This window comes from Dryas octopetala, chromosome 2 (assembly GCF_963921425.1).
Source record: "Dryas octopetala chromosome 2, drDryOcto1.1, whole genome shotgun sequence".
NCBI classification, from domain to species: domain Eukaryota; kingdom Viridiplantae; phylum Streptophyta; class Magnoliopsida; order Rosales; family Rosaceae; genus Dryas; species Dryas octopetala.
In genome coordinates, this window is record NC_141367.1 from 13717097 (window position 1) to 13735187 (window position 18091).

At 35.4% G+C, this 18091-nt stretch overlaps 2 protein-coding genes across 3 annotated transcripts; one reads left to right on the plus strand and one right to left on the minus strand.

The window, feature by feature from the left end:
- The first annotated feature begins 579 nt into the window (after nt 1-579).
- Nucleotides 580-9882, plus strand: LOC147293261 (3-beta hydroxysteroid dehydrogenase/isomerase family protein). 2 transcript variants are annotated; one of them, XM_086234256.1, is made up of 12 exons: nt 580-1111; nt 2300-2389; nt 2484-2617; nt 2725-2895; nt 3343-3459; nt 3563-3642; nt 6198-6414; nt 7011-7128; nt 7476-7650; nt 7762-7918; nt 9115-9181; nt 9270-9882. In XM_086234256.1, the coding sequence occupies exons 1-12, from the start codon at nt 853-855 to the stop codon at nt 9473-9475; spliced, it is 1791 nt and encodes a 596-aa protein (XP_086090382.1). In that variant the 5' UTR covers nt 580-852; the 3' UTR covers nt 9476-9882. The 2 variants fall into 2 exon arrangements, with proteins under 2 accessions (XP_086090382.1, XP_086090383.1); XM_086234257.1 differs by having other exon boundaries at nt 2553-2617.
- Nucleotides 9883-12977: 3095 nt separating this feature from the next.
- Nucleotides 12978-18091, minus strand: LOC147293262 (uncharacterized). Its single transcript, XM_086232186.1, has 6 exons — nt 16960-18091; nt 16591-16659; nt 16298-16426; nt 15958-16008; nt 15368-15508; nt 12978-14795 (listed from the first exon to the last, which is right to left on the minus strand). The coding sequence occupies exons 1-6, from the start codon at nt 17824-17826 to the stop codon at nt 13572-13574; spliced, it is 2481 nt and encodes an 826-aa protein (XP_086088312.1). The 5' UTR covers nt 17827-18091; the 3' UTR covers nt 12978-13571.

Sequence of the window (18091 nt, forward strand, 5' to 3'; positions counted from 1 at the left end):
GAGGGAGAGGGAGAGGGTAGTTGACTAGTTGTAGGTGGTCGGCGCCGGTGAGCTGGGCTGGGGATGGAGATGCCGAGAGAGAGAAGCACGGGAGATAGAGAGAAAGGATAAGAAAAAAGAAAAAAAAAAAAAAGGAGAAAGGGGGGAACCGGGTTTTGGGGAAAAAAATAAACAAGAAATAATAAAATGGTTAGCTTTTTAACTCATGGTTAGTTTTTCAAACACATTTCAGTATTTTAGATGGGAGGTGAGCATATACCTTAGTTAAAGGGGGTGAGCAAAAATGCTCTCAATTATAAAAACATTAAAATATATGTAAATGTAATAAAAAGAAGAAACCCCCAACGTGGCCAAACCCCAAAACATATGTTTTATATAAATTATAAAACATTAAAAAAGTTAAAACATATGTAAATGTCATAAAATGAACAAAACTGCAGTAAAGAACTGCACCGCAAATAGTCTGATTTGGTTTGGTTTTTTTTACTCCTTTTCAAAATTTTAAACACCAAACTGCACCACGTATGAATGTCTGGCACAATGCCCGATTTTGGAGGAGAACGGGACCAAACTGCACCGCGCTGCCTACCCCTAAACATTAGTAGAACAAGCAACAAGTGGAGAGAGCCAACCACTATCCCAATGGACCCAATCCAACTTCAGTCGATCGACTGAAAATCAGCCGAAAGGCGAAAGCACTAAGCAGCGCCTGATTTATGGGCCCCACCATGAAAACTTAAAAAATAAAAAACCAAAATCTCACTCACCAGTCGCCACCATGTCACATCACTCTAATTTCCGCGCCAAACAAACACACTCTCTCTCTTGAATTTCTGGTTGTTTCTCGAGAAAATGGCGCTGGACGATCGGTTGGCGGAACTGAACCCTAAGCCGAGAACGTGCGTTGTATTAGGTGGCCGAAGCTTCCTGGGGAGATCGCTCGTCCTCAGACTCTTGAAACTCGGCAAATGGATCGTCCGAGTCGCCGATTCGACTCAGTCCCTCCATCTCGATCCCTACGAGCGCGACTCGCTCCTCGGCCAAGCTCTCTCCTCTGGCCGCGCCTCCTTTCACGGCGTCGATGTTCACGACAAGTCTCAGATCATCACTGGTGAAATATTGTCAGAATTTAATTTATGCATATATTTTCTTTTGTATCTGTGTTTGGTTGCTGTCTGAGAAAATGCGAGAAAATTTTGGAGGAAAGAGGAAGGCTTAAGACTGAGACTGTTGCTAGTGCGTGATTGATTGACTGACTGATTCTTTCTTTCTTTTTCTTTTTTAGTCATTCAAAATATTGTTGTGTTTTCTTGGTTCGTGTGTGTGTGTGTTGGTTATTGAAATCCGGGATTTTTTTTTTTCTTTCAAGCTGGAAAAAATATTGATGCAACTGTTTGCGTGAATTTTAAATATTAGGTTTTGAGTTTTCAATTCTTTTTTAGTAATTCATTAGATTTTTGCCGAGGAAGTGCAAAAAAGAATAAAAGTTGAACACAATTAGAATTATTAGGAATTTTCAAGATTGAAAATTATTTATCGGTTGAATTTTTTGATAGGAAAAATAAGTATTAATTGGATTAAGAGACTATAACCATGAGGGAGAAGAGAAAAAACCTCTCGAGAATTCTTGGTAACCAAACTGAAGCAATGGAAAACGAAACCTAAACTGAATGTACACATGTTTTATTGATAAAAACTTCTGATTGAATCTCAACTAAGTTTAGCTTAGGTAGTGTTTGGTTGCTAGAATGAACATTAGAATGGAATGAAACTAATCCAAATAAGAATGGAACATGGAGAGAGTTAGAGGATAAAGTAGGGAGAATTGAAAATCGGTAAGGTATTTTGGGTACTATGTGCACCATTTTTTGCTCATGACAAAGAGTTCCTTTAACATTCTCATCTTACCCTTACCTATTTTCAAATTTTTTAATAAAATTTCTTTTGTACTTTAAAAGTTACAGAAAAAAAAAAAAAAAAACCCTAAACCAGCTAGTGACCAAATGAGGCATGCACATTGCCCACCTTGGTCATGGAATAGGGGATAAGGGGAGGAAGGGAGAGTGAAAAAAAAACTACTAGTTTTTTCAATTTGATAAATAAAGGTAAAATTATGAAATTTGATGCGTGTGATTAGATGATGGGTGTGAGCAGTGTGATACGGGCAGTTTTACTTGATAGCACCTGTCTTTAACTAGTTGCATTGTTGCCACTTTTAGGAATTTTCTGTTCATTCTGATATTATCAAAACTCAAGTTCAGAAATTAACAGTGCATATTATGGCATACTTCTTCTACAGCTATTGAAGGTTCGTCTGTAGTGTTCTATCTGGATGGGGTTGATTTACGCACAGATGATTTTTACCACTGCTACATGATTGTTGTTGAAGGTACATCCCTCTTGGTGAAGAAACAAACCAGATTATTTGGTCATGCACATTTTGGAGGAAGTAATGATTACTTGCATCTCAAATTCTCATTTAGGTGCAAAAAATGTCATCAGTGCTTGTCGAGAGTGCAAAGTTAGACGGCTAATATACAACAGTTCTGCAGATGTAGTTTTTGATGGCTCACATGATATTAATAATGGAGATGAATCCTTAACGTACCCTTGGAAAGTATGTCACTGCCAAGGGGCTCCTTCTTCATGTGTCTAGTGGAGCACTATCCGTTTTTTCTATTCTGACCAACTTTCTTTCTTGGTTTTGTGATGCTTGATATACAGTTTGATGATATATTGAGTGACCTCAAGGCTCAAGCAGAAGCACTTGTCTTGTTGTCTAATGACATTGATGGCCTTTTAACATGTGCACTTCGTCCTAGCAATGTATTTGGACCTGGAGACACACACCTTGTGCCAATTTTAGTGAATTTGGCGAAATCTGGCTGGACAAAGGTTTTCTAACTATTTGGTCATTTCATCCTATATATCATTTTACATGCACTTTGTTAACTTTGTAACTTTGTAACTTTATTTAATATATCAAACATAATTGATGTTTTTATATCACCAATTATGAATATAATCTGAAATGTATAATAAATACCTTCCTCTCTCTCTCTCTCTCTCTCTCTCTCTCTCTCTCTCTCTCCCTTCTTATATTTCACAGTCCAGATTTTAAAATTTTTATTGGCTACCGTTTGTTTTCCTTCTCTGGCATCCCTATCCTTTCCACAACCCAAAATAGGGATAATTTCTGGATATGCTGCAGATGATTTTTTGTTCATCATGTGGTTTATTACTTTATCCTTCCATGTTCAGATGTTATTTCACAGTCTTGAGATTCTACGCACATGAAAAATAATCTCAGTCTTTCTAAAGTAACAGAGATTCTCATTTCAGTTTATTATAGGGAGTGGTGAAAACATGTCCGATTTCACTTATGCTGAGAATGTTACTCATGCTCATATCTGTGCAGAAGAAGCTCTAGATATTCGGACAGGCTCTGTGGCCGGAAAGGTACTTACACATTTTAAACTGTCTTGGGTATTTAGAGCATTTTATATTTCTGTTTCTACCAGGTCCATGGATAAGGAAGTATTCCCTTGTGACTAATTTGTAGGCTTTTTTCATCACAAATCTTGAGCCTGTGAATTTTTGGGAATTTGTGACACTCATCTTGGAAGGCTTGGGATATCAAAGGTAAAGCAATCATTCTGATATTCTTATACAGTAGACTTGATATTCTTTGGTTGATATGCTATCGCATTAGCAGCAGCATATACATATATTTGATTGCATTATGCTGCTCTTTCACTGATATGCTCCATGTATAAGATATATAAGGATTACTACTTGCTAAATTCCACTATTTCAGTAGTAACTGTAAGGCAAGTTCCAAGCAAAAGAAGAATATAACCCCACCCTGGGGAGTGGAGAGAAAAAGAATCTATAATTTCTTAGTAGAGTTAAGCGGATGAGTTTCTATCCAAGGACTGAAAATTTGATATTATCGCCAAAATATCATTGATAATTTTGCTTATTACATGCGACAATATATTGACAGCTTAGTGCCAGTTTATCGTGCATTTTTCGTTTTTTCTCATTGAAATTTTGATTTTTTCATTGAAATTACGAAATTATCGCAGCTTATTGATGTGTTTTAAAATTTCTAGCAAGCTTAACAATTTATTTAAGTATAGATTTATAAGAACGAGGTTGAACCCACAGGGAATGCCAAGAAAATTGTGAAAAAACTAATCTAAGCCTAAATTAATTTATCTAACCTAGTTGAACAAACTTGATGCTTTGAGAAAATTAAACTAAGCTTGCAAATAATAAACAAGAAAATAAAATAGAGATTCAAGTAATAACAAAAAACCTGAGGCATTGGATCCCTCCACCATTAAATGGATAGTTCTCTTATTATTTATTTATTAATTCTCTAAATAGGAGCATCTAGAAATTTACTACTTTATCAAGATTAATCATTAATGCATACAAAAATATTCAAAGGTGAATTCTTATTTGCTTAAAAGTATAAAGCCCATCATATCTATCCAAAATATATGAAAGACATAAGATCAAAGGAATTTATAACCAAGAACTACAACTCCAAGCATTAACCAATGAATTAAAATTCCTAACTACCAAGAATACATGATATTAATGGTGAAAAGATATAAAATTTCATTATCATGTGAAGCATGAATCATAAACATTAAAATTATAATCATGGGAATTAATAAGAAAATAATAGATAATTATTTCATCAATAGGGTTTCCTCCTTAATTAATTGAGGAGTTTAGACACATCTTTTTAATTCTTAGGAAACAAAAGATATAAAGCATTAAAATTAAAGAATGAAACTACTGCTGCAAGACTGGGCCTCTCATGGTTAATGGCTGTGTATGTTGTGCCTCATTCGTGCTGATTGTTTCTCTTTATATAGAGCCCTCACTCTAGCCCTTGCCGCCTCATGGAGTCCCATACTCTGTAGGAATTCTTGGTTCACTAGGTGAAGTAATGAACATATTAGGAAACAAGAGAAGTCGTTCTCACATCAGGAAAATTTGCTAGGTAATGTGATCTTCATAACAAAAGCTTGTGGACCCAGTCTTGTTTCCTTTTGACTTCTTTCCAAAAGATGCTGACCAATGACAATCAAGAACCATCAATTTCTCTTCTTTCTTCATTTATTCCCATGTTGTGAGCTTGCTTTCCGTACAATGTAGAACTCAAGTTTTGCACTTTAAAGCATTCCTTTTATGGTCCACAACCCGTCGTCGCCTAAAGATTCAAATTAGTCTTTTAAAGCTAAGTAACAGAGTGAATCTTTATTTTCAAACATTTTATTTGAGAAGAGAAATAAAACACATGAATTAAATTCTCAAGCCAAACAAAAAAGACCATGTAAAATATGTTTTATGGATAATATAAATGATATAAAATATGCTCATCACTTATTTTGAAATTCTCGTGATCTTTCAAACTTTCAGTGCGTCAATGGCATCATAAGTTGAGAAAAAAATTCTAAAGCGATCCCGCTAGAACTGAACCCTTATGGGCCATATTAATTACAAAGCTAAAGAATGACGCTCAACCAACTACACTAACAACAAGATGTAACCCTTGTTTTGGTATTTTATTCAACAACACAAAATGACTTGATCAATTTTTTCTATTACTCTCTTTCATGAAAGACCTCATCTAATTATTGCAAATTTAGCCAATATTCTACCTACACTACAAATACTAACATGAACAAGTACAACCAATCCCAAATCCATACTGTTGGCGTTTAATAATCACAGGCAAAAAAATTATAAGAGGTAATATTTGATACTATTCTTCACATTAAACCATCTCCTGTATACATAGAGATAATGAAGATAGTGCAAATTTTGAACATCTAAAAACGAAAAGATATTTTTGTGCTTGTATAATTCACCATACAAAGTATGAAGTGTAAAAATTTTTATTAAATCATTCTAATGAAGGTTGGAAGTATATTCAATCAACTTTCATTGAGTACTAAACAATTTCTGAGTAAGAATGTATGCCAGCACACACTGTATTTGCTCTAAACCATACAACCTACTATGCACTTTCCTGTTTCCAATTTGTTCTAAATTGACATTTTTGTGCTTTTTCTTGCGTACCTCCCATGGACCAAAGTGTCGGACGCTCTTGTTCATTTGATGTTGTGTATCAGGAGTCAGCTTTCTTTCTTTTCTATTTTTTACCATGACTGCAGGCCATTAGTGAGAGTTCCTGCTAAGATCGTTTGGCATATTCTCTTGTTCATCAAATGGATGACTGAATCAACCAAAAAGATGACTGAAAAGTTTGGATTGATAATATACAACCATTCTGTGTCGGTTCATTACATTCAGTTAGCTTCATGTACTAGAACTTTCGACTGCACTGCAGCTCAAAACCATATTGGGTACTCTCCAGTTGTGTCACTGCAAGTAAGTTTTTCATTCTTTTATTTTGTTAGTCCTTCTTGTCTTTCTCAATGTTCCTATTATGTTATCTGTTGTTCTTCTCTGATCTTTCTTTATTCGTTTACCTGATATTTTTGTTCTTCTATCAGCATATAGATTTTCAAGAATCAAGACTTTCTAGATATCTACGAAAATTCATTTATCTTGCCTAAAAATTGCAAGTAGGTAGTTAGCACAGGACCTGCAAAAGCTTGAAATTGCTATTTCTCATTTTTTAATTTTTTTTAATCAGACTGTTATTATTCATTCAGTTGCAAGTGCTCTCTTACCTTGTCCAATAAAAGAGAGTAATTTAAAATGCTTTTCTCCATGTTGACATCCCTTTTTTTAGATATCCACTTGAACGTTCTGACCTTTTAGAAGCTGTCTTGGATAGTCAGTCCCCTGCATGCTCAATGTCGAGGCACATCTTATATGCTACTAGTATTTGAAATATATACTTTCTAATGATTTTTGTTACATGTATAGTAGTGTGTATTGTCATGTTTTTTTATGGCTTATTGTAGAGCATGGATTTTTTCTTGTCAAATTTGTTTTATGTGCTGATTGCTGGTGTACAGGAAGGTGTTGCATTAACCATTGAGTCATTCTCTCGTTTAGCCAAATACTCATCTTTCACAAGTCACAGTGACTTTAATGAGCAATCAAAAGTGGAGAAGCTGCTAGGCAGTGGAGAAGGTTGTTTTCATTGTACCCCATACTATTTTGTGTTCTATGTTGATACCAGTTGCACATTGTACTCTTGATGTTTGTTTTTAAATTATATTGATTTTTGCTCTTTTTTTCTTTCTTGGGATTAAGTTTTGCATTCACATAACTTAGCTTGCAAATTGAAGTTCCCAGATGTTTTCTCAGTGGGTTTGACTCCTAGTGATGCAAAATCTAGCTGGGTGGGGATGAGCTTGACTCAGACCCTTGTGCCTGATTTTGGTGCAAGCCTGGTGCTAACACATGTTAATTTGTTCTTGCATGGTGTTTATTATTTGATTGTGATTGCGGAATGACCTTGAACTGTGTTACTGCAGTTGCAGCCATTTTGCTCTGGCGTGATGAGAAGAAGTCATTTACTTATTTCCTTGCTTTAAGTGTGTTGATTTACTGGTTTTTCCTTTCTGGACGAACTTTTGCCTCATCTATATCCAAGCTTCTGCTGTTAGTTTCATTTTCCCTTTACGGATATGGACTTCTACCATCAACAATGTAAGTATTGATGTTTTATAAAGCTTTAGTTTGAGTAACCTCTTAAATGCTTAGAGAGATCCATTTCCTCCGACATTTAAGTTACTTCTGACCATAATGTCTCTCCAACAGATTGGGTTTTACCCTTGAGGGTTTATCTTTATCATGCTTTGAGATTCCTGAAATGGTAGTGAAAGACATGATTGCAACCATAGCATATCTGTGGAACAGAGGGGTTTGCTATATGAGACTACTGGCCCAAGGAGATGATTGGGATATTTTCTTCAAGGTTTGGACTGTGATAATTTATGCCTTTTGGATTTTAATTTGGTGTATACAAAAATCTTAATTTCGTTACTAATTTTGTAATTTTATTAAATACAATATAATCAATACGATTTAACTTTTAAAATTTTATTTGAAATTGTTTTCTGCACGCACAAAATTTAGACCTAAAATAAGAAGATTTTGTTGATGCATTTCTAGATCTAATTGATTTGTCATTGAATTAGTACCATGTATCAGAATGGAATATAAGATATCTCTATGATGGAATTATTTAATTATTGTTCACTACTAAATAATAGTGGAATGACTGGCGCTGAGTTAAAAAAAAAAAAAAAGTGATTCTGACCCAAAACTTGTCCAATATCATGTTTTATGAAACTTTTGTCTATATAACCTTCCGACTTAGATCCATGTTCTATGGTATATGACCATTGCAGGTATAGTTGTCAAAACATAAGTATGTTAGGAAACTTTTGACCTAGATTCATTCATTGGTTGTGGCCAGGTTCTTAGGCATCACTATTCTATTCAACTATTAAATTTTGACTCCTTAAATCAATCACACTGCAAGTGATCTGGGAGTTCTAGTTAAGAAGGTGATGCTTTGGGTGCTCTTTCCCAGCCCTATAATGTGTCCCCTGCTTGTAGTACTTGTTGGAGAAATGATAATGATCTTAGTAGATTCTAAAATGCTGGAATGCTCTTTGTTTTTGAATGACTGAAGTGGTGTTTGTTTTATGGTTTGCTGTTTGTGTCAAGGAATTATGTTTGTTCCACAGTAATAGAAGACACTTGTAGTTATTCGTTGAGGTTTGAAATGAGGCGGTTTTATGTCAAAAAAAAAAAAAAGGAATTTGTGGAGGCACAGGCTTAAGTAATATACAACTGGTTTGGGAGATACCGAAATATTAAAGTTCAATAATGTATGCCAACATAGGGAAATAGGGGGTATCTCATGGGCTGATGAGTTTATCTTCCAGTTAAATTATTGTAGTTGGCGAGGCATGAAGTATGACTATGAGGTTTGCCTTTTTACGAGTGAACTTTGACATACAATATCAGTTCTTTAATATTCTTCAGCATTTTTAAAAACTATAGTGCATTTCTATATGCAATCTTTTAATATGGATGAGTTTTCATTGACAGTGATTATTCTCTTGTGGATATCTTACACATAATCTCTTGTAATCAATATAGGTTGCAGCTTCCCTCTATATGCTCAAGTTGATTTTGTCACATGCCTTGGCTGTGGTGATTGGTGTAGGTAAGGCAATGCCAGTTTACCAAGCCAGAGTTAATTGATGTCTTATTAGTTTGAACTTTGTATTGATCTTGTTGGAAATATCTTGCAGCACTGGTGTTTGCTTTCACAGTATTTTTTGTTTATGAGCAATATGAATCGCAAATAGATGGGTTAGCAAAGCTTCTGTTCAATAGCATAATATCGGTTTTCGGATTGTTGAGGAGAAACGTACCTGCTTCTGTGCAATTATTTCTTCAAAAATATCAAACCTTGCATCAGGGTAAAGGTCGTGGAACGATAAAGCGTCAGAAATAGCTGCCACTATCACTTGGATAGCTTTTTGGCTGAGTTTTTCTCACTGCTTGTAAATTCAGTGGTCTGCTAGCTTAGACTTGTATGAAAATATAGAGTTGGGGTACACCCAACAAAAGAAATAGTACAGTACAAACTCTTGCTCTTTTCCTACTGTTAACCCAAAAGTTAGGTTGTAGAAATCAATGCCCTTTTACACATCCGTAGCAAATTGAGTCTAACATTTAGACAATATGTTGAAATTTGCTTAGCAACAGCTTGCACAAGGATTTAGTGCTTTATGTCGGTTCGGTGTTTTAACCGTTGAAATGTGTTCTGCTAGTTGAATCAAGCTTTGTATTGAATAATATAGATTGGTATTTAGTTCATACAATACATTTTTGTTTAAGAATACTCGCTGTTCTGTTCTTTTTTTTTTTTTTTTTTTTTTTTTCTTTTTGTTGATTTAGTTCAATTGACCAAATTTCTATATCAGCTTTATTTCTTAAATTGCATGTTGACTCAGATTTCTTTTCTTTTTCTAGAAAACTTTCGAGAATAACGCCTACTGATAACCTGTTTTAAGAAATGTCCACTTCTGATAATGTTTACAAAACTAGCACTTTGAGTCTGTGAAATGGCTAAATGCCCCTCTTTCTCCCTCATCTCCTTTTCTCTCTCCTGTATTGTTCTCTCTCTTCTTTCTGTCCTTTCTCTGATAGCTTCTCTGTTTCTCTTTGAAAATTCCCAATTTCTTGACCTCAAATCTAAAAAAGTTCCAACTTTTATGCTGGGTTGGAGTATTTGAGGTTGTCCCAAACACCAATTCACAACTTTCTCAGGCATTGGCTGTTTTTGAAAGTTTATCTTGAATAAGTGAGGTATTTCATCAGGTACTAAGAGATGCTGAAGGAGATGACATGGATGCACCGGAGACCAAGAATTCTGCAAGTGCAAAGTGCAAACCACAAAATTCAAATAATATGGTGCATATGTAACAGAAACGAAAAACTCAAATCACAAAATTCAAAATCAAAATTCATTTATTCCACTGCCCATGGGCCATCCATCACCCATACCCCCCCATCACCAATTTACCACAAACATCATTATTATTGTTATCACCATCACTATCACTCTTTTATAATTGATGCATCAAAAAATAAAACTACAATTAATTTCGTATTTAAATTCCATTATATATGTTTACATGTTATCCAAACAAGAGAATTTACATATTTTAGAATTTTAAATCACATAGTTTTAAATTCTTTTATTTGTGAATTCCTTATTAGTTTCAAACTACTTCATCCAAACGCACAGTAAAAGTTTACTTCCATTATTTGTTATTTTAAAAGGCTGAACTAATTCATGTTAAATATAATAATGGACAAAAAGGATAAAAAAGGTCCTCCACAAGAATTTCATTAACAAAATAGTTCCAAGTGTTTAAATTCTTACCTTTCAATCCAACTTTGGGCTCATGTAATTGTTAATTAGTAATATACTATTAATAAGATTCTCTTGCTTATAAGAGAATTTTTTTAGCAGTAATATCATATTTTTGGAGTTGATTGTTTTTTCTTGAAATTTTTGTGTATGAATTTATTATATTAGTGTATTAAAATTTTACAAGTAAAATATGACATGCTGTATATATAACTATTATTTTTAACATAATTGTCAGTAACTATAGGGTGATGGGGTGTTCAAACACTAGCTGTTATATCCAAGTTAGCCTTGACCTATTATCCACGCAGCTGCCTCAGCATATAAGAAAATACTGTTTACAGTGGTAAAAAAAATCCAAACTGTACCTTGTCAAAAGCTGCTGAAAATAGAAGAGCAAGCGAGATGCTCCTCGTAAGTTTTCTGGTATATTTTACCAAACTGAAGAAACAAAAATCTTGACTCTGGCTGCAGGAGGAGCCCCTTCTTGCCATCCAATCCTGTGTAGGAATCAGTTCTGTTATACACCTTGCAAATGCATCTACTGCTTGGTTTTACTACCAATACCGGACAAGAAATCCAAAATTTTAAGAGCTTTTGCAATGTCATTCTGCAAACCTTCACTCATACTGCTATTCTTAGGCTACGTTTGGCATGCCGTATAGGATAGTATAATTTGGTATAGTAATTGTACAATTTTTTTTTTTTTTTTTTTTTATGAACCGTCCAAAACAGAGTTAAAATAATAACAAACCACAATGATGAAGATCTTGAATCCGATCAAAGAATCTCTCCACAATAATTTCACTAACAAGTTCTTCACTAGCCATATGGCTGCTCCAATTAGACAAGAAACCATACCCCTTGTGATATAATGTAGAATCCTGAGGTTTTCCTTGACCTCTTAACCCCATGGTCAAACAACAAAGCCCATGCTCTAAGAATCAAAGCCAACCAAATGAAAACCTGCACACTCTTCTTTAACCCATAAACAAAATACAAAACCACCTTATGCAGGAAGTTCCTTTCAATCAAGAAAACTAGAACATTAATAAACCATTCTACCACACAAGACAGCCAACCCCAGAACACACCATTTCCATAGTCAAACAAATATTTGTCAGAGGGTTAACAATGTATCTTCTTCACGTTTTGTCCATACTCGTCTACTTCCTTTTGATTGACCAATTTGTCCATCTTCCATTCCTATGCAAAATTCAAAATTCAATGTATCTTTTTTTCCTAATAGCTGATGATTCTTTTAAGTTGGGACCATATATATGGGAAAAGAGAAGAGAAAATAATTTAGAGCCTCTATAGTCTACATGGCAATACAACTACTGGGATACTTCTACCAAGATAAACAAAACAAAATGATATATGCAATACCAGCAAATATTTACAAAGGAGGTGCATCATCAATAAAGTTAACCCACAAGTACATATTTACAAGAATGGCTGCAATGAAAATAGTTGAAGGATCAGGAGCTTTCAAATTCAGAAGAAACAATATCACTGTTAGATGTAACTGGAATTCAGAAGAAAAAAGAGCAAATGAATTCTATTATCTTCATATCTGAATAAATACCCCCATGGAGATATATGGAATATAAAGAGACGTGGATGAAACTAAAGTTGACAAGTTCACAGATCTCACAAATGGGAATTAAGTTCCAAAATTGAGTAAAAAAGCTACAAACAGAAATGAACAGGCATCTTACACATCGGTTTATATGACATTACAAGGAATTCAAATCTCCTTATCTAGTTTCTTAACTTCTGATTCTTAGAATTCAAATCTTGTATGTGAATAAACTATAGAAACTGATTGATAAGACTAAATGTAGCCTAACAAACAAATGTATTCTAGTTTCTACCATTTAGTATTTGAATAAACGGTAGAAACTGATTGATATTAAATTAATAGAACTTTCAAAAAATAAGCAGATAAGCAGTCAACTCCAGAACAGATTACCAAAGAACCTCAACAACCTGACTCAATAACATTAAATCCAAGGCCAAAAATAAAAAGTGACCAAATAGTCAATTACAATGAAACCAACAACCTAAAGTACATATACTAGAAGAAGAAAACATTCATGTGCAAAGATATGTCCACTTGCATAAAACTAAAAGAATATTTATGAAAGTAAAGACAAAGACATTGGGCAAACTCCAGGGGCATATAATATAGCATTCAACTGATCAAAATCACTGTGGCTCACTAACGGGCAGTCCATTCAAATTTCAAAATCCGAAACAACAAAAAACTCATGATAAGAAGTAATCAGGAAAAAAAAAGTTGAATAAAGGAGATAAATAACAGATCAAACAAACAAACATATCTCTAACAGATCAAACCCATATCTCTCTTTTCACTCCTTTTCCACACATCCCTCCTCCCCATATATGCAAAATTTGAACAGAATGCATAAAACAAAGAAACATACCCACTAATTAATTAAAGCTAGCTGCTCAACTTATTCTCTAGCTCTTGGCAAGCTAGCTATGGAAGCCAGGCCAACCCAATAGTAATATATTTGAAATTTCTCACAACCCACTAGTTATTTGTTTAAAAACTCTCCTGATACTAATCTTGTAGAGAATCTAGCTAAGATCTGTTTGGTAGCTGAGAAAAGAAAATGGAAAATTGCAAGATCTTTCGCAGCTCTCAATTTCTTTCCCTATCCACCTGAGAACTGGTAGAACCAATTGACTGATTCATCCTTTTGGTTTCATACTTTGCTGCAAATGCAAGTGTCGAAAAGAATGCCCTCTGAGATGATTTGTCATTGTCTTTATGAAACCTGGATGCTATGTGATCTGAAGATTGACCCAAAGTAAGTGGAGAATGTGGCAGCTTCAATGAGATTGCACTTGAGTTTTGAGGGTTATCAACTCTATTTTGATTCTCATGAAAACCCCCATTGTTACCACAACCGGCAGCCAAGCTAACAGGTTTTTCACTGCTAGAGTTAGCTACGGAAGATTTCCCGAAAGAAAAAAAGTTTAGTCCCTGTGATGCTGGTGTAGGCTGATTAACTTTAAGCACCCCAATTGAGTTTTGAACAGTCCTGGGCACACTTAGGCTTGTCTGATCCCCATTGTTACCACAACCCGAAGCCAAGCTAACTGGTTTTTCACGACTAGAGTTAGCTACAGAAGCTTTCCCAAATGAAGGACAGTTTAGTTCGTGTGGTGCTGCTGCAGGTTGATTAATTTTTAGCATACCATTCGAGTTTTGAACAGTCCCGGACACACTTTGGCTTGTCTGATTCCCATTATTACCACAACCGGAAGCCAAGCTGACCAGTTTTCCACTACTAGAGTTGGTTACGGAAGTTTCCCCAAAAGAAAAAAAGTTTAGTCCCTGTGGTGCTGCAGCAGGATGATTAACTTGTAGCATCCCATTCGAGTTTTGAACAGTCTCTGACACACTTGGGCTTGTCTGATGACAGACTTGGTTTGTACCACTGGCATCATCTGGTGAAGCTTTTCCAAATGATAAGAAATTTATTCCTTTAGGAGTGACTACTGGTGGAGTTCTCATCAAAATGTCATTTGAATTTTGAAAGGAACTTGATGGACTTTGGCCTATCAGGTTCCCAGCTTTGGTACCAGTATTCCTATCCAGGGTCAAGGCTCCTTGTTTATACATACTAGACTGAACCGATGATGGTTTCCCAGTAGAGAAGAAGCAAATTCCTTTGGTAGCCAGAACAGGTTGTTTCAACAGAGCCCTTGCCGCATCCAGTTCAGTATTACTGAGAGTATGGGCATTCTTGTGAGAGGCAGAGCCGATTTTTACTTGTGCAGATCCAGAATTACCTTGCACCGAGGAAGGTGTCAATTCAGGTTTGCAAGCAGCAGTTGCACCGTCTTCCTTGGATGTCATCTTAGAAAAATTGTAAATTTGATCAGCAAAATATAACTTATTTTAGTAGTAACTGAATTAGGTAAGAGCTAATGATAACTCAGGGCAGATATAGTCAGTTAATTAACACAAGCAATATACTGTGACGAGTTAATTATACTTACACCCTCTGAGGTTTATCGTCTTTTCACATACACCCCCTGGGGTTTTAATAATTACACATACACCCCCTGAGGTTTTAAAACTGTTACATATAACCCCCTATAGTGAGACGAAAATGATGAGAAATTATACAAAAAAGCATGCTAAGGGATTAAATAGCCTAATAAGATTATTCAAGGTGTAAGGTCCAACCTGAATACAAATATTTTCTTTTTTATATATTTTTTTTTCTTTTGTAGGGGGTTATATGCAACAGTTTTAAAACCTTAGGGGGTGTATGTATAATTATTGAAACTCCAGGGGGCGTATGTGAAAAGACGATAAACCTCAGAAGATGTAAGTGTAATTAACTCATACTGTGATAGAACTCGCCAAGCAGGCTTTAAATTATAAGTGGCTCAAAGTAGCATCTTATACAGGCAAGAATGTACCTTGTGCGAATACAAACATTGATCACCTCTGCTGCAGAAACCATTGGCAATAAATTTGTCACAGGGATAATTGATAAGCTGATGATCATATGGGCAGTCATCCCCTTTCATGCATAACCCACGTGCAAAAAAACTGCAGGGCTGCAAAACCAGAATACAAGACAAGGAAAGTGCATTATATCCTTCATAGAGTTTAGGTACCATTTATAGAGTACTTCTATTACCACCCCCCACTCTGCTTATCCCACCTATCTGCTTTGCTAACCCTCCTATTAAAATTTTAAAAATCATATTGCTTAACACACCCACCAATATTTGCAAAATACCCAGCCTACCCTTTTTTTTTTTTTATGTTTTATAATTAGTTATGGATGATGGCGGCCATGCCAGCCTCCAGTTCCATTTTTCATTTTTGTTTAATGTTTGTCATTTTAGGCAATTCATAGAAGGATAAAAGTGTAATTGAAAATTTTACTAAGAGGTGGGATGAAAAATTTGGGGGTGGTAAAAGAAGCGATCTTAAAAAAAAACCTTCAATTAGAGCAACTAGCACTACAAGAAAGCATTAAGAATCCAGTCAATTGACCTACCCTGGATTTTGTTAGAGGCACCATATCATGTGAAAATTTGCATTTTTCACCCTGTGAAACAAAAACAAAACATGATAAATGAGGAGAGAGCTAAGGGAAGGAAATCAAATGATGATAGATCATTGACACCCCAAAATTGTTTTAAACAGAAATAAAAGCAAAGACATTGCTTTGGCAACTCTACAGAGAAATAATTATGAGGAAAAAAGTTCTGAGTATGGTAAAAAATCAAGTACTTTTGCAACAAGCAATATCAAGGCAACGCTGCTTTAGGACAAGTATAAAGTAAAGTTAAAAAATCAAAATAGATCAACAAGATTGATAGAATTGAAAGCTCAACCTCGTAGCACCTTCCCTTTTGATAATGGCGGCAATAATTTACAGTTTTTGGTTTCTGTATTGGAAGCAGCTTCAGCCTTTTAACACCAAGTTTCCTGTTCTTTTCTGCTCGTTTCTTTCGGTAATTTGCCTGCAAGGTGCATTGTTCATGAAAAATAAATATCAATGTGCATTTACAAGCAGCTACAATATGTTGCCCTTAAGCACTGAAGATATTGAAAAACTTTTCAATTACTTTTCCAAATGGGAGTTCCAAAGAGATTTGCAATGTAAGTAATAACTAATATGTGATACCTTTTTCCTTTCTTTTGATTCCTTTGAAGGAAGACCACGCTTTTTCTTATTACAGGCAATGGCATCCCACTGCACATGACCACCAATAAACCACACTGGTTACATATGGACCAAAAGAGCAATGTGTCAAACTAATAATTAACTCAAACTCAAGACTCTCTGGCAAAAGAGCAATGTGTATGTATGTGGTAGAGTTTCTGCTCAATGAATTGAGCAGCAACTCTAAAGAATGAAGGTGGCATATTGATACATCACAAAAGTTACCATGCCAACAGCTACATTGGTACGAGTATACAGAATTTACGAAAATAAAACACAATATATGGACATGCATCTAAGGAAAAGAAAATACACAAGTGAAAAAGATACCTTTTCTTCATAAGTGATTCCATGGGTTCCATATGTATTTTTCTCTGAGATTTGTTCATGCAATGGCAGATTATTAGTACAAAACGCTGGACAGCCAATAACCTCCCTAACTCGGCTATTTTTCTTTACAATTCTTCCACTCTCTACCAAAGGATCAAAGTCATCTGCCTTTATAGCTTTCATATATTTACCCTTAACAACTCCTGGTCTACAAATGTTTTCAGTTCTTTTACTTTCTCTGAGTTCCACTCCTCCACCATTTTTTACTTTGTCAACAGTATCCACCAGAAAGGAATCGTAGTCAAAATATATTCCATTTGCTTCCTTACAAGGGTGCTCTTTTCTACCAATTACATCTTCACATATTTGCACCTCATTGACCTTCTTTTCCTCAAACATTACTGTATCATGCAAAATCATATCTATTGATCGGTCATCCATACCGTCATCACCAGAAATTTCTCCATCTTCAATATCTCTATCATTCATATGGTTGGGAGAAGTCATCCCATTTCTGGTGCAAGCTATTTTCTCCAGTTCCTTATCCTTGGGCTGCATTTCATGCTCTACTTCCAAATAATTAGTTTTCTGTGTACAACTTTTGTCTTTGTTACACTCACTAGGCTTTGAAGCTTCAGCAACCATGTCTTTGTTTAAAGAGAACTCAAAGGCTTCTGTATCACCCCCAGCAGATACAGAAGTCTCCATTCCTTTCTGTTGCATTATAGGCTCCTGAGGTACATATTGGTGAGATAGTATGCGAACCAAGGTACGGTAAGTTTGGCTCCTGAGGTGTCTTGGACGGTGAGGAGCGAAAGAGATTAGAGTTTCGGACGGTTTGGCGGTTTCAATTTGGGTTTCCTCCATTGTTGCAATTGAAAGTGTTTGGGCTGAAATTCTTTGTGTTAAAGTGCGTTTGGTGGCATTTGAAACAATTCACTTGGTTGGAGCAATTCGTCAAACACGTGTAGTGCCTGCTGCTTGGGTGCTAATTGATCAAACACATCCCAAAATGATAAATCCAAGCTGTGTATACAGAGGCCATGCCGATTGGTTTGGAGAGAAAGATTGGGAGATGTGGGTAATGCTAGAAAAGAAAAGCCAGGGAGGTGGGCTTTGGTTTGTCGGCAAG